This window comes from Odontomachus brunneus, unplaced genomic scaffold, assembly GCF_010583005.1.
Source record: "Odontomachus brunneus isolate Ranch 3 - 2012 unplaced genomic scaffold, Obru_v1 Obru_scaffold_011, whole genome shotgun sequence".
NCBI classification, from domain to species: domain Eukaryota; kingdom Metazoa; phylum Arthropoda; class Insecta; order Hymenoptera; family Formicidae; genus Odontomachus; species Odontomachus brunneus.
In genome coordinates this window covers 1,157,703-1,172,328 of record NW_022639461.1, presented here as the reverse complement: position 1 = coordinate 1,172,328, position 14,626 = coordinate 1,157,703, and the positions used below count along the sequence as shown (strand labels likewise).

Sequence of the window (14,626 nt, the reverse complement as noted above, 5' to 3'; positions counted from 1 at the left end):
AGAGAGAGAGAGAGAGAGAGAGAGAGAGAGAGAGAGAGAGAGAGAGAGAGATCAAAAGACCGGATATCGGATGGTTCCCGTGTATTTTTTTTAAATTATCGTCGCTATTTGAACCGGCTGTCACCGGAATGTATGCAGTTTACGCCGATATATCGGTAATCAGTACACACGCGATACATCCGAAAATATGTCGTACATTCGAAAATATTCGATGGCCCGCTTTAGTTAATTAAAAACGGCAGCTGTTTGCAGAAGTCCACTTGACCCATAGTAAATATATACGTGTCACGCGTTGCTCGTCTACCGATCCTGTTAACGTATTGGTGACTTTGGATATTCAATGCGTCGAGGGGGATCACTCGCGATACACTCGGAAATGTATCATCATATGTGACGATGAAAAATCGATGAAACCTGATTAAAGCTTTACATCGTTCTAAATGCAACGGCTTCTCCGTCCGCCGTCAAGGCTGAATCAAAACATAAGCTGTCATCGGGTCTTCTAAACGTCTCCGGAAACAAGAATTCTGTACACGATTTTCGACTTTATGATCATGTGTGTACAATCGGACATTGTACAAATTTCTCTGAGAATGGTAAGGCATTTATGAATGCTAGTGTACGATTGAATGAATAACCAAACAGTAACAAGGTAGCAACGAGTTAGAAAATTTAATCCAGCCTTATACTATTTGGCTAAGGTCGACTAGTCATATTTCCATTCGGGTAATTCTAGTTACGAGCCGCGTGACATCGAGGAGCGAATTCATGGTCGTACGTGTTGCCTGATTAATTAAGTGCAGAAATCGCCGCTGCGTTATCGCGTACTTAACGCACACACATGTACACGCCCGTCGACGTTTCTTTTCTTCGCGTTGTGACTTCGCGATAAGTGAACCAGGATCGTGTGTAGATTATCATGCACCGTTTCCGAAGTGAGTTAGAAGTTGCGAGCTGCGGTCAAACCTCATGCCGCGTGCAAGATGTTCATCGTTCACGTAGGATAAGAATTTGCGCGTGCTGCGGTATATACCCTTACCCACCGTGTATACCCCAAGACGTCAGTAGAGAATTCGTACCTACCTCTCGCCCGTCGAGGTGTGTTGCGGTGTCCCGTTGTGTGATGTGTGTGTGTGTGTGTGTGTGTGTGTGTGTGTGTGTGTGCGTGCGCGCGCGCGCGCGCGCATGTATTTGCGCGACGTGGAATCGTGCAAACGCAGGAACACCAGACTGATGCTTTTCGAAATTCAATCGAGCCGATCATACAACGATTATGAAATTTCAATTCGACAGAAAAATAGAAGCGCCTTGCCAGAAGCGTACAATGATTTCTTTTTTTGTTTTCAATGGGCCACCGCGAAACGTTTAACACGTACGCTGACAGCGTCACACATGTGTGGCGTATCGATCTCTCATGGGAGACCAGTGTCACACATGTGTGACGGAGATAATTTTTCTCCGCACGAAGAGAATGTTATAGCATTTTTTTCGTGTAAATTATTTTCAATCTTACTATGTTTTCAGTATTGCATAAATAGATTGTCACAAAGAGGTAAGATCTATCTTGCTAAAGAATACAACAAATTTTCTAATAGCGTATTTTAGTTTCTAAAAAAAAATATAAATAGATAGAAATCAAAATAATATACGACAAAAATAATAATCAAAATAATTAACATTAAATTAAGATTTAAATAAAAATATATAAGATAATTTGAGAGGAGGAAGGGTTTTCCAAATGATCCCTTCGAAGCGAACGTGTTAAACTTCTCGAGCATGCCTTGCGTTCCCACCCTACAGGCGTTGGAATCTCACGGACATTGGTAATTAACATATTTGCTCGTGTGACAAACGTGCGACGTGTGACCTCCATAACGTGGAAAAAGATGACGCGTCGTTCCTTCGTGTTACTTAAGAAGAGGACATATATGTCAGAAGCAAGTTTTTGCTTGCACTTTAAGTTTAAAGTCCAGTTTCGCGTGCGCGAATATGCGATTCAGTTCAGATTCCAACGCGAGCAGCCGATTTGCATTTGCCTTGCGCAGGTGTGGCGGCTCGTTGTAGCAAACAGTGACAATCCGTACTCATGTTCGGACAATTTTGTTCGTCCCTTCCACCGTTACAGTCCGCGAATCCGTCACAGCGTCGTGATAAAGGCACGCAAAAACCAGGCGCGCATTCGAATTGGTCATCCCTGCAGTCTGTAAGAATGGCACTCAGGCTAATCTGGGAAGATTTATTACGCCGAGAACGGCACGACGAGAGACCCGACTGACGTGGGTCAATTCGAGAGATGGCATGTACATATACAGAGAAATGACTTTTACTACGTTGACGTGGATTAGACATTGACATGTCGAACGAACGTGACACACATTGAGAAACACAGATAAGACGCGGAAGCGCGATGATTGTCAACAATTGAGTGACGACAAGATTAAGTCGCATTCCTGCTTGACATTTAAGGACAGATAAATCTCTATTGAATTAGACTCTTCTGTAAGCGAACAGAAAGAAGCAACGTCAAGTTAATTTCGGATCTCTTCCATTCAGCTGCATTTTTCTTTTTTGCTTGACAAGGCTCTTGAATACTTAAAATAATTAGGCAATTACTTCTTCAAAAGCTATCGAGTGTTGAAATATGTTACACAGTGATTATCTCGAGTAAATTCTTCTCATTTTTCGTAAATTCTTCTCTCGATATGTAATTTCAGTTTTTTAAATATATGTTCAAATGCGATATCTTTGTATGTTACATATATATATATTTCACGTATAAATTATATATTTGAAGAGTGTATCTCTTTTCAAATTATATATACGTAAAACACACGTTTGTTTCGCGTCAATTGTAGAAGATGCAGGTGAGAAAAACAGACCGCTTATTAAAATGACGCAGAGTTGTGCTACTTCGGTGCGTTACCCACTGCGGTTAGGACGTTCCAGACATAATTCAAACGTAGAACCATAGCGCGATGACGTAACAGTCAACGAAAGAAGAGTCGGAGAGTAGTGAAGGAGCTGCCAAAGAATTAATTAGTGGCCGAGCGAGGCGCGTTAAGCGCGTCCACGCTCTGCCGGGCCATTAATTAGCACGCATTTGAGAAAATTTTCCAGAAGAGATTATAAATGAACGAGGAGTTACGGCCGTACGATTGTCGTATCCCCGCCGTGCCCTAATTGCCGCTTACGGCGGCAATTAGCTAACGATCGAACAACCAGCAGGAACGTACGCCGACGTGTCGCGCGGCCGGACACTGCGTGACGATCAACAGTTGCTTGCAGAATTAGTCATGTCGATGATCGCGCTGTTGCACGAACACACACACCGGCTGAGAACGCATAATGTAAGTCACACGAGTTCACAGGTAACACAACGGGTGGCTTTTATGAACAAAAGCAAGGCAGACGAAAGTTTTAGCATTTGAGGGGATCACTGAACTTTCATTGGCGCGAGACTTGGAAAAAAGGGACGGAGGAGTTGGGCTGATAATCAAGTTGGACAATTGGATTACGCGTGCGCTCGCGCGTGAGAGAGAGAGAGAGGGAGAGAGAGAGAGAGAGAGAGAGAGAGAGAGAGAGAGAGAGAGAGAGATGCATGTGTTGGAAGCAGTGCTGGCAGTTCAGGAGAATTTTTTCCCGACCGAAAACGTTTTACGCATGTAGCAGTAGTGACGTAGCAGCCTGATGTAAACAGTTTCCAATGACGATTTTAGGCGTAAATAAAGGATTCATCAGTATATGAACCCTCTATGAGATTGCTACGTCACTCTGCGCATATGTAGAAGGTTTCTGGTCGGGAGAAAATTCTCCCGAACTGCTAGCACTGGTTGGAAGGTAGTTAATCTCATAACGAGAATTTCTCGATTAGCTTTGCGCAATTTCGCCGGGCTTCGACCTCGCCTATCGAAATATTTATTGTCGAAGCACTTTGGTCGCGTGGAAAAATTAATCGGCTACTTCGGGTGCGTACGGTCGAAAGCGCAATCGAAACCGGGGTTGAGAAACAACGGAAGGGGAAAAAAATGAAATAGCGCTTTATTAGTGATGAAACCGCCGTGCGATAAATAATTCTGCGGCCGCGCTTGTCGAATAAAGTGGCGCCATAGAATAATTACGAAGATCCCGTTGTGGCCGTTAATTGTCGTCGAATCGAGTGACAACGAACGCCGATGAAAAATTCATTCGCCGGTTTTCCGCAGCGGGTTAATACGTCCGCGATTAATCCTGCGGCACACGCGACACATTTCGAGGTGCCGTTTTTTTTTCGTCGTAATTACTTCCGGGAGATTGCGGGACGGTGCGCAATGGGACGCGACCTTACGATTCCCCCATAGACGTATGAGATAGACTCAACATGCCGTACACTTTCCGATGGTGTCGGTTGATTTCGCAGAACGCGAGAAGCAAAACTTCGGTGAGTTTCTGTCCTTTGCTGCGCGCGCATTATTCAAAGTAATGGCCGGCAAGTGACCTAAATGTATCATAGAATGTGTCGCGTGTAATTATGCAAATTTTATCCCACATTTTTCTTCGAAACATTCATTTTATTGAACATCAATGTCATTGGACTAATCTGAAATTGCACTCTCACTCAAATGATGAAATATTGGGTTGATCCATAAGTTCGTGCGGATTTTTGTCTAACTGGCATTTCGCGTTTTGTAGCTATCAAAAGGATAGTTCCATATAGTTGGCCATTTATACGTATATTTTGATAGCTGATGCTTCAAAGCATATCTTGATGGTGTAAATAATAGTATATTTAAAGAAGTATACTTGTTTTTGTTATGATTTGAACATGGAAGGCAGTAATGAATTTTTCCGGTGCATCATACTTTTTTACTTTCGTGAAAATTGTTAGAGTTTGGCGGGTTTGTTCCACCTCGCCCACTATATTCACCCGACATTGCTGCCTCGAATTATCATCTGTTTCGTTCATTACAGAATTCCCTTGACGATATAAACTTCACTTCTTTAGAAGATGTGAAAAATCAATTGGAACGTTTCTTCGTCGGAAAAGCACAAGTTTTACGAGGGGGGTATTATGAGATTACGTGAGAGATGGCAAAAGATTGTCGAACAGAGTAGCGCACATATTATTGATTAAAACTATTTTTAACAGTAATAAAATTTATTTCAATTTTCTTGAAAAATCCGCACGTACTTATGGATCAACCCAATAATTTAATTAATTAGCCAAATGTTGCATTGAAACCAAACGCATTTAACTATTGCAAGACTTTTCTTCCCGTGCATGTCTATGGATTCTGCGCGGAACGCGCGGCGATCGTGAGTCGCTTGACAAAGTGGCTGGCAGGCTCTGGCAGGCAACGGGGGATTCCGCGATTTCTGACATCATCTTAAGTTCAAGGCCTGCCCCAGGGCCTCGCCCATTTGACGATTGAATTGCAAACGAGTCGCGAGTTCAATAATCTGTTCACGAGCTCTCGCCCGCGGCGATTCGCTCACCCGAATATCCGGGTAGTCTGGGAACGATCTTATGCCGGCCGTGAATATACATTCCGCGGAATTGACGGTTTAACTGCAAAACTCTAGTTACTCGAGATGTGAGATTAGCGTCGCGTTAATCCGGCTAATTATGACTCGAAGCGAACGCGTGATTTCCTTCATCGGCCAGCGTAGACGCGTCGGCTGGTGAAATCGATCGCCGTCGTGTCATTATCTCCTGATCATTTAGAGTAATTAACGCGTCATGGTAGTGCAATTTTTTACACTCTTCAATTATCCAGGTGACTCAACTGTATATACTCGACCGTAGTTATACAAGATTGATCGAACCCATGAAGTATGCTTCGAGAAAAATGAAGATGAAAATTTGACAACATGACTTATTCTGAGAGAAAAACATTGAAAATTTAGCAAATATTTATTTGATGGGTACTAACAGCATATTTTTACTTAAATCTAAATTCTTTTGCTTCAATAGAATAAATAATTGCTTTCGTGAAAAACTAAGGTTTTCTTGAGATTTTAATGTATGTTAACGTATATTATGTATGTATGTAGAATAAGAAAATATATATTACATATGTATGTATATATAATAAGAAAATGTACATTTTTTATATGAAAAGTATTTTATATTGGTATAGACAAATCACAATTGGTTGGATCATTCTTACATAACTATGGTCAGTTGTCTTATTACGCTCCGGATAATTCAGGACGATAATTTCATGCGAAATGCGTCGAATGAGCACTGTTCTCTTCCGAGGCAGCGCGCGTTGCTCCCGCATCACAAATGGCTTTTCGACGACGACGAGACCAACAAACAAACAAACAGCGCGCGAAGGGTAGCGATTTAGCTGGACAAATCGCCTCGCGAAACGGACCGACGCGATTTCGGGACGGGCCGGTTTTCGCGCGGAGAAGCTCGACGGGGCGCGCGACGCTTCACGAATCAAAATTGGATTAAAGTGGTGAAAATGCGAAATTCCGGGGCGGAGAGCTGACGGAAAGGCCGGCCTCCGACGTTCGGCCAACAACGAACGGCCCGTCGAGATTAACGTCGGATTAAAATTGCGGCCGGTTATTAGGGCGGATTAATAAACGCGAGTAAATCTCGTTCGACATGGGGCCACCCCCGGATTTGGCGGGGGTCGCGGTAAGGCGCGGGGGTGTGCCCTACCTCTCGTCTATTACGTTTTCCTTTTTTTCTGTTTTTTTCTCTTCCTATTTTTTTTAATCGTTCCCTCGCGGCCCTCGACGGCGTTAATGCCGTTAATGAGGCGCGCGCGCGCGTTGAATTGCGGCGGGACGACGGGAGGGTAAGGGCTTCTATCGATAGTCACGATTTTCTCGATACATTCGTGCGCTCGCGGGATAGTCACTGCTATCATTAGCTTCCGTAAGACGGGCGCGTGCGTAAGCGTTATATAATTAGGTTAGCACGACGCCATCAAACGTGTTATTCATTATGGTTGCGTCCGCTAATGGAACATCGCCGTGCGTAAAATTGACACAGCGCGGCTACGAGGCGAATATTCGCATCATATTCGACGCGAACCGCGAAGGTAATATGAATATTTGCGGTCTTCTCCCGCGCGTGTCGTGGTTCAAATCGCGCGGGCGAACGGGGATCGTTTCTTTTCTGTCGAATTAGCGCAGGACAGTCCGCCGTGGCGGACGCGCGCGGCGTGAGGAGAAGGAAATGTACCGTAACATAAAAAGTGCGACAATTCTCAATGAAAAGTCATGTGTTACTGAAATCCGAATGCCGCGATAATCTCCCGAAATACGACCTGGTGAACACCAACCAACAGTAACATTATATCAATGTAGTAATTCTCTGCTGTGAGCGATGCTACTGTTACATACAACACGTGTTATATTGCACTTACATTGTTGAGCAGGAAATTATAATGTTGACGTTACTTTTAGTCGGTATTTACTGCGCTTTTTACCGAAATATTGGAATTGTCTCGTTGCACAATTGACTTATTATTAGTATCATTTCAGTCTAATTTTTGGCCCAATATTAATTATATATTTTACAACACAGTAGAAACTAAGTTAGCAAAGTAAGTTAATAATTCTAATAATATAATTTGCTTCTATTTTGATTCTGATGATATTCGAAATTTTCTTCTTCATTGTTCTGTCCGTTTCCTACTATTTAAAGATGCTAACTAGGACTTCAGTTTTTATGTGTATTAAACATACACTGATCCTTCAGAATACACAGATATTAGAAAGTTCTGGTGGAAAGTAGGACTAAAATTTCGATTCGGATGTACTGTTCGCGTGATAATATAGCAAAAGAATGCCCGGACACGTATCCAATCCTGGACATCCTTATTGTTTTAGTATTTAAATACGGATATTTAAACTTTCAAAACACAAGGTACATATTGAATATATACATATATTCTATGTTAAAAGTTTAAATGTTCGTGTCTAAAGACTAAATCAATGAGAACGTCTAGGATCGTGTTCGCGAATTAGTACTTTTACCTCAGTTTCTGCTCGGTACACTCGTACATTTCGGGAGAACTGTATTTCGGGATGTATGTCGCGATATTCGGATTTCGCTATTATGATTGTCCGGGAAGTTGCTCCAATTTCCACATTTCGAGATTTCAATTTTTCCGGACGATGTATGTCCGCTCAATCTACAGCTGATTTCATCGAGGTTACCAGTGAGAGTTTGGGTGCGCGAATACCTCGGTCCCGGCGTCTGTCTATGATCACGACTGGAATCTTCCAGCGGGCTCATCTTCCGCCTTTCATATCGCGACCCGCCGATCTTCCGGCCGTAAAAGGCTCCCCTTGTTCCCGAGGCTTAGAGAAAGAATTAGGCCGTAACGACCGGGCGTAGTAGTTAGCGATGCACACGGCCGTACACGGGGTCGGCCACGAAGCGTGCCTTCGCAAAAGACGACGGAAATAATAAACTGACGTAATTGGTAGGCGGGGGAAGGGGGTTGGCAGATGGGCTCGATGGCGGGGAGGGGAAAGGGATACGCGCCGATGTCGCGGGTGCAACGGCCTTAAACGCAAGGCCGAGGAACGCCACCATCGCCGCCACACAACCACCAGCACCAACACTACCACCACTACTACCACCGCTATCACCGCCACTACCCCCCAACATCATCAACCATCGCCGACCGTGCACATTTTTCCCCAAGCACGCTATTGTTATTGTCACAGCTATTATAATTATTGAGCTCATCGTAATACGTCGTAGGCTCGTTCGCGATTAGTTCCGGCGCGATCGCATGCAGACCTGATGTGCGAGCAACGCCAGACGGCGATAAATAATGCCGGTACGTACGAGGGCGTCGGGGTGTTAGTGACGATTCCACATGGAGATACTTCCATCGGCACGCAGGCCTCGCGCATTCGCATTGTGCGATCTCGTTACAGAATTCATTTTTGTTTGTGATCCGACCCTTCCCGGACGAACAGCGATGTCACGTAAAGTCTCGATATTCCTCCACGATAGCGCCAACGACGACGACGTCCATGACGACGACATGTAGTCGCATAGTGGCGTTTGAATTTCTTGTGTCGAAGGGAAACGTTCGTCGAGCAAAGTGTAACGATAACAAACTCGCACTCGGGAGGATTTGTGAAAGTTCTGTCGGCGCTGCTCGTATGGGAAGGATTGACAGTTCGCGAGGAGTGAGTGCACCGCGAAGCGTGCGAGAAAATACAATTGCGTTGCTAAACGAGTTTCATTGACTACGAAGTAGTTCAAAGAAGAGCTCATGAATTCTGAGGGTACAAGCCTATAGGTTACTGATGAACGATAATACCCGGCTGCACAAGGCCACACTGACAACCCACAATACATACATTCCCACGCATGCAAGTACACACACGATGAATGCGAACGAGTATTTTTATTCAGATATGGAGGAAACAATACTTACGGCAGTTGTGCTCATCGGTACCGTCGTGGCAGTCCAGCACGCCATTGCAGTATTTGTTTCTGTCGATGCACTGTCCGTTTTTGCACAAGAACTGCGTCGACGAGCAAGCTGTACACACAAACAGAGGAATTGCCGATTAGTGCGATCAACTATGTGGAAACGAACTTTGCATAGGTGGAAAATAACGAACCAATCCGCGTTCTGGAAAAACAGCTTTGGTGGAATTCCGTAATTATCAGAGATAGTCATGAGCAGTCAGTATTTCAAAATGAAACACACTTGAAAGTCTACAGACGAAGCTTTCATTCTTTAATCAATAACGCAACAAATAATATAAATATCTTAACCAAATAATAATAGCATTCAAAAAATGCTATTTCTCTCTCTGATATTTCTATTTTATTATTCTGTATAAATAAATATAAGAGAACCATTCTTATATACACGGAGAGAGAAAATATATAAGAAATAAAAAATATTTGTTCAGTGGCTATGTGCGTGATCATATATTTATTTATAATATATTTTTCAAATAAGAAAATATACATTTTCTTAAAACCTCCTTTCATGAAAGCGATCTCTTTATTCTGTTCGAAAAATAAAAGAATTTAGATTTAAGCAAATATATGTGTCACTAGTACTCATCGAATAAATATTTTTTATTTTTCGGATATCTTTTCTCCCATACAGAAAAACGATACAGTATTTACACGTAAACTAATAAAGGTTGAATTTACATTATCTATTTGGGAGGTGTAATCGAATGAGCACCTTAAGAGAACATCTCGTTCTCTTCAATAATTTCTCAATGCAGAGATATTTTTTGGCGTACGTGCGCAGATCGGAGAGAATTCGATCGCTATCGAGAATTTAATTTCTACCTAAAACGAGCCGTCGCGGTTCGTGTTCGAGTTGATATCGCATGATAAACGAGCTACATTCGCGAGAGAACGTCGTGAAGGATCGTTGCGCGTGTCGCGCCCTCTTCGAGCGCCGCGAGACATGCCGGATAGCAGCGAGTAGAGCTGCTTCACCTCACTACATACGAATAAGCCAATAATGGGAGTCGGTTGTTTAATATAAATTCTGAGGAGGTCGTACACACGTAGCGGCGGATAAGATTTCAAAGGTGGAGTCGGCAGTAAGGGGCGAGGGTAGAATTGCGAGATAAGAGGTTGTAGGTCGGATGGCGCTTTGCAGTACAGACACGGCAGTTCTCGTTTGGCTCTTTAGCGCTTGTCGCTCTGAATTCCATCAAACGGTTTACATCAAACGGTTTACCTTGCGTAAGAATGCGGGAACGACTGACGAGCGGTTAACTGAATCGATCTATTAACCCTCCGGATACAATATTGGGCTCAGCAACCTTTATAAAGGATTGTGTTTAAACACATTTTTCATGTATATAGGATGTTTGAAACTAGTACTAAAAAATACTCGACACATATAAAGTGAAATTTTACTTTTCTTTTCCCTTTTTGTATTTTCTCAAAATAGATCTTAGCAAGTAGAAGATCTTAGCTTTTTGTGGAAGCAACTGTTCATTCTATTTAGAAACTTAGATTTAAATAAATATGTTATTAGTGTCCACACCGAAGAAGTATTTTTTAGATATTTTTTCTTTCAGAGTGACAAAACGGCTTGCGAGAGAGTCTCGGGTTACCTCGCCGCGAGAAACGAAAATTTTCACAAAAGTCTCCGTTCTCTCGACGCTGTCCGGCTACTGTTCTCATTATTACATTCCACGTAGAATCTTATCGCACTTATCGATTCCTCTTGCATTGCACAAAACCAATTGTGATTTTCGCCGGGCGTTACACCCGAGCCGTCAGACCGCAACTGTGCGGATGCAAATTTTTCATTAGTTGCCCGTCCGGTAGTTGCTCGATCAGGTTTCGAAATCAGGAACGTGCAATCGTTCGCGGCTATCCTATTTCAAATAAACATTCGGCGGGTCGCGCGAGCGACTCCGATTTCATAGGCCGGACGCATGCTCGTCCACTTCCACTTGCTGATCATCCGGCGCGGCGCGTCGGTCTGGTCGCGTTGTCGGGGGAACGGTATCTCGTTTTCGCAGTTATCCCATCGACTAATGCGAAGAGGACTCCGGGCATCAAATGGTCGGAGAGGTGCGAATGGAAAAGCAACGCGATAAATGTCGAGCGCGACAGAGTGGTAAAGTGACACGTCGGTATCGGCGAATAATAAAATTCAAGGGATATGCCCCCGTTTGCGCTTCAAAAACCTGTAATTTCAAACAGCAAAGGGATGAAATTGCTGCAAGAAATGTTGCATGATATAGTTAGTAAATCAAAATAAATGCGACTTATACAAGCGTGAATAACGGCGTCACACGAGTCGAAAATTTTGATTCCACTTTCGACCTCGATATTCCATTTAACGCCCCTATATTGATACTCTGAAGCCTGTACCAATCTCTTTTGATTCTATTTGATCCACCAATTGCCAAGAGGTCCTCTTTAGAACTTATAAGTGGCATTTTGTACGTTTCCCGGAATTTAGAGGCGCCAAGTAGGGTTTCATACATGTCAAAAAAGTCAGGTTGAGAACTGAAATTTCGATTCGGATTATCAGGTACAAATAGACCCGGATAGAAATTTTGATTCTGTTTTCGGTTTCAGTTATATTTAGCGCCTCTTTCGATTTGTATGTCTCCGACCATTTAGAGATGTTAAATACGATTTTAGCCTCTATATGTATTATATGTATATATGTATTGTATATATATTATCCATTATGTATTATACATACACTGATCCTTAAAAATATACATTTGCTGAAAAGTTCAGGTCGAAAATAGAGTTACAATTTCGATCCGATTTATTAAGTCCTGATAAAATGGAATGGAAATTTCAGTTCTACTTTCGACCTTTCAATTTAGCGTTTATTTTAATATTCTAATGGCTATATCAATTTCTTCTTTTATATCTATATATATATATATATATATATATATATATATATATTCTTATATATTAAAAAAAAAGTATATATTATATTTAACCTAACAGCGCTTTGCCGAGAGAGGTTGAAAGTTATAGATGTTATGAAGATGTTAGAAAGTTTAGGGATAAAGTAGGGGCTTAAGTTTCGACTCGAGCGGACTTTATTCGTCGCGTAGTTCCGGTTCGCGGCTACGGAAGTAACTGTGAATCGGAAAGAGAATATCGAACGCACTTTTATCGCGATTCAAAGCGAAAAGCCGCATTCCCGCGCAACGCGACGAATTGTAGCGCGCCACTCGCTCGGAAATCGAACGAAGCCTCGAGACCGAGTGCGTCGCGAAAAGCGTTCAATTTAATTAAGAACCTTCCGAGAATCTTCGAAAAAAAGAATGTTATAATTAAACGCACACACATTAGCAAACCAACGCCCAGCACGCGAGACAAAAGCAGCCAGAAGGGCGATCAAGAGTGCAAGCCCTTTGAAAATTGCCCTAAGAGGGAGAAAAAAGACGAATTCTGTTCGCTCGTGCGCGCCATTGGCAGCGACGGCGTGCCATTTTGTCTCGAGTGTCTCGCCGGCGAGGCCACAATATTGCATTTGCCGCTCGAATTGCGCGGCTCTCGACGGAAGAAGACGGCGCGTGTGGGGGCGGCGGCGCAGGTTGCCGGGGATTGATCAGGTTGGCGCCGGCTACCAGGTATGCTTTGACACCGGAGACTGTCATTCGACGGCAGTACTTGACGTTGAATCGCGGCGCGTGAATTACGGCGCGGCGCGGTGCAGGCGCGACAGGAATGTCCTTTAAAGCTTCTCCCTCTCTCTCTCTCTCTCTATCCTTTATTCGGGCGGATTACGCGTTCTCCGACGTTGAACGGGGTGTGCGATGTTGGGAGAAAAGGGCGGGGGTGAGGGTGTGAAGGGAAGCTACATCATTGCGCAGGTATCTCACGTTACTCAGGTGGCCACCGAGTAGCGGAGCCGCGTTGAAATTCGCACCGCGACGGAGGCGTGAGTGCGCGTGATGCAAATCAAACCACCCGCTCGGATTTGTTTATTTAAACAGACTGCGCCGTTCTCTCTCTCTCTCCCTCCGCCTCTATCTATCTATTTCTCTCTCTCTCTCTCTCTCTCTCTCTCTCTCTCCCTCTAACTCTCTTTCTTGCGATCTCCCTTCATGTCTGTCCTCGTTCCGTCGACGGGCCGGAAACGCCATAAGTCAATAGGATCGCAATCTCGAGGATAGCTGCTCCTTGTGCAGCGCACTTTGCGATCCGCGTTTGCGCCGAGAGACTTCCCGCGTGCGCTGATGTTCCACACATGCTCGTGCACAGCTCACGGAGATTCCAAGAAAAATTGTCCTCAAATGCGAAACAAATCGCGGAATATCGAGTGTAGTCGGATACAAATGGAATCGCGACGCAAAGATGGTTCCTCACGAGCGCGTAAATAAAAAAGGGCGCGAAGCGAGGATGATCTTCGACACTGGCGTGACATTAACCGCAAGCGGAGGCGATTCTTATGCGCCGAGAACATGTGGATTAAATATTCTCCGATACCGAGGTGCAAATAGTGAACCGCGACGTGGCGATGGAAAATTCATAGATGAGTTATTAATGGCACCGGAAAGTAATAAAACCGTGTTTCTCTCTCTTTCTCTCTATATTCTGTATGTTTGCGATATCAAAATTATAGATAATGTCTCGCGATGTATTAACGACACGCCGAAAATATATCTCGCCATTACGAAACGGAAATATCGTGCGTCTCGCTGCCATACGTTTCGGCAAAACGCCGCGCGCAATTGCAAATGCAATGGAAGGCATTACTAATCCGGAGTGTACTGTTTTCACTCGTAATTTCATGCATTCTTCATCGCGCGTGTTATGTTTGAGTCGCGCGCGCGCGACGAGAAAGAGAGAGAGAGAGAGAGAGAAAGGTCATTGCGCATGCTCTACTACCGCGCACAATGCAACGAGCTTTCAATTAACTTAAAAAAGGGCACAAAAAAAGAGGAGCGAAAAACGGAACCAAAAAGAGCGGGAGGGGAGATCGACGATTTATGTAAAAATATTCGCTGACAAATTTATCGCCGTAATCTCGTCACGTGCGGCAGATAAAGGAATATTCTGTTATAATAATAGTGTAGAGGGCAGACGTAACGTTTGACGCGTCGCGGATTAATTTGCATTCTGATGTTTCAAAGTGCACGACCCGCCCGCCGCAGCGGTCTCGTCAGCTCGTCCACTCCCCCCCCCCCC

General features: G+C 43.8%; 1 protein-coding gene across 34 annotated transcripts in view; it reads right to left on the bottom strand.

Moving 5' to 3' along the window:
* Window positions 1-14,626, bottom strand: part of LOC116840670 (basement membrane-specific heparan sulfate proteoglycan core protein-like) — a 240,321-nt gene that overhangs the window by 65,465 nt on the left and 160,230 nt on the right. For 29 of the 34 annotated variants that reach the window (XM_032807672.1, XM_032807673.1, XM_032807675.1 and 26 more), the window contains 2 exons: window positions 9,402-9,509; window positions 2,085-2,201 (listed from right to left, as the gene is read on the bottom strand). In XM_032807672.1, coding sequence (XP_032663563.1) covers window positions 2,085-2,201; window positions 9,402-9,509 — 225 coding nt within the window. The remainder of the gene's footprint in view (window positions 1-2,084; window positions 2,202-9,401; window positions 9,510-14,626) is intronic. The other 5 variants (XM_032807676.1, XM_032807679.1, XM_032807704.1 and 2 more) reach the window with 1 other exon arrangement.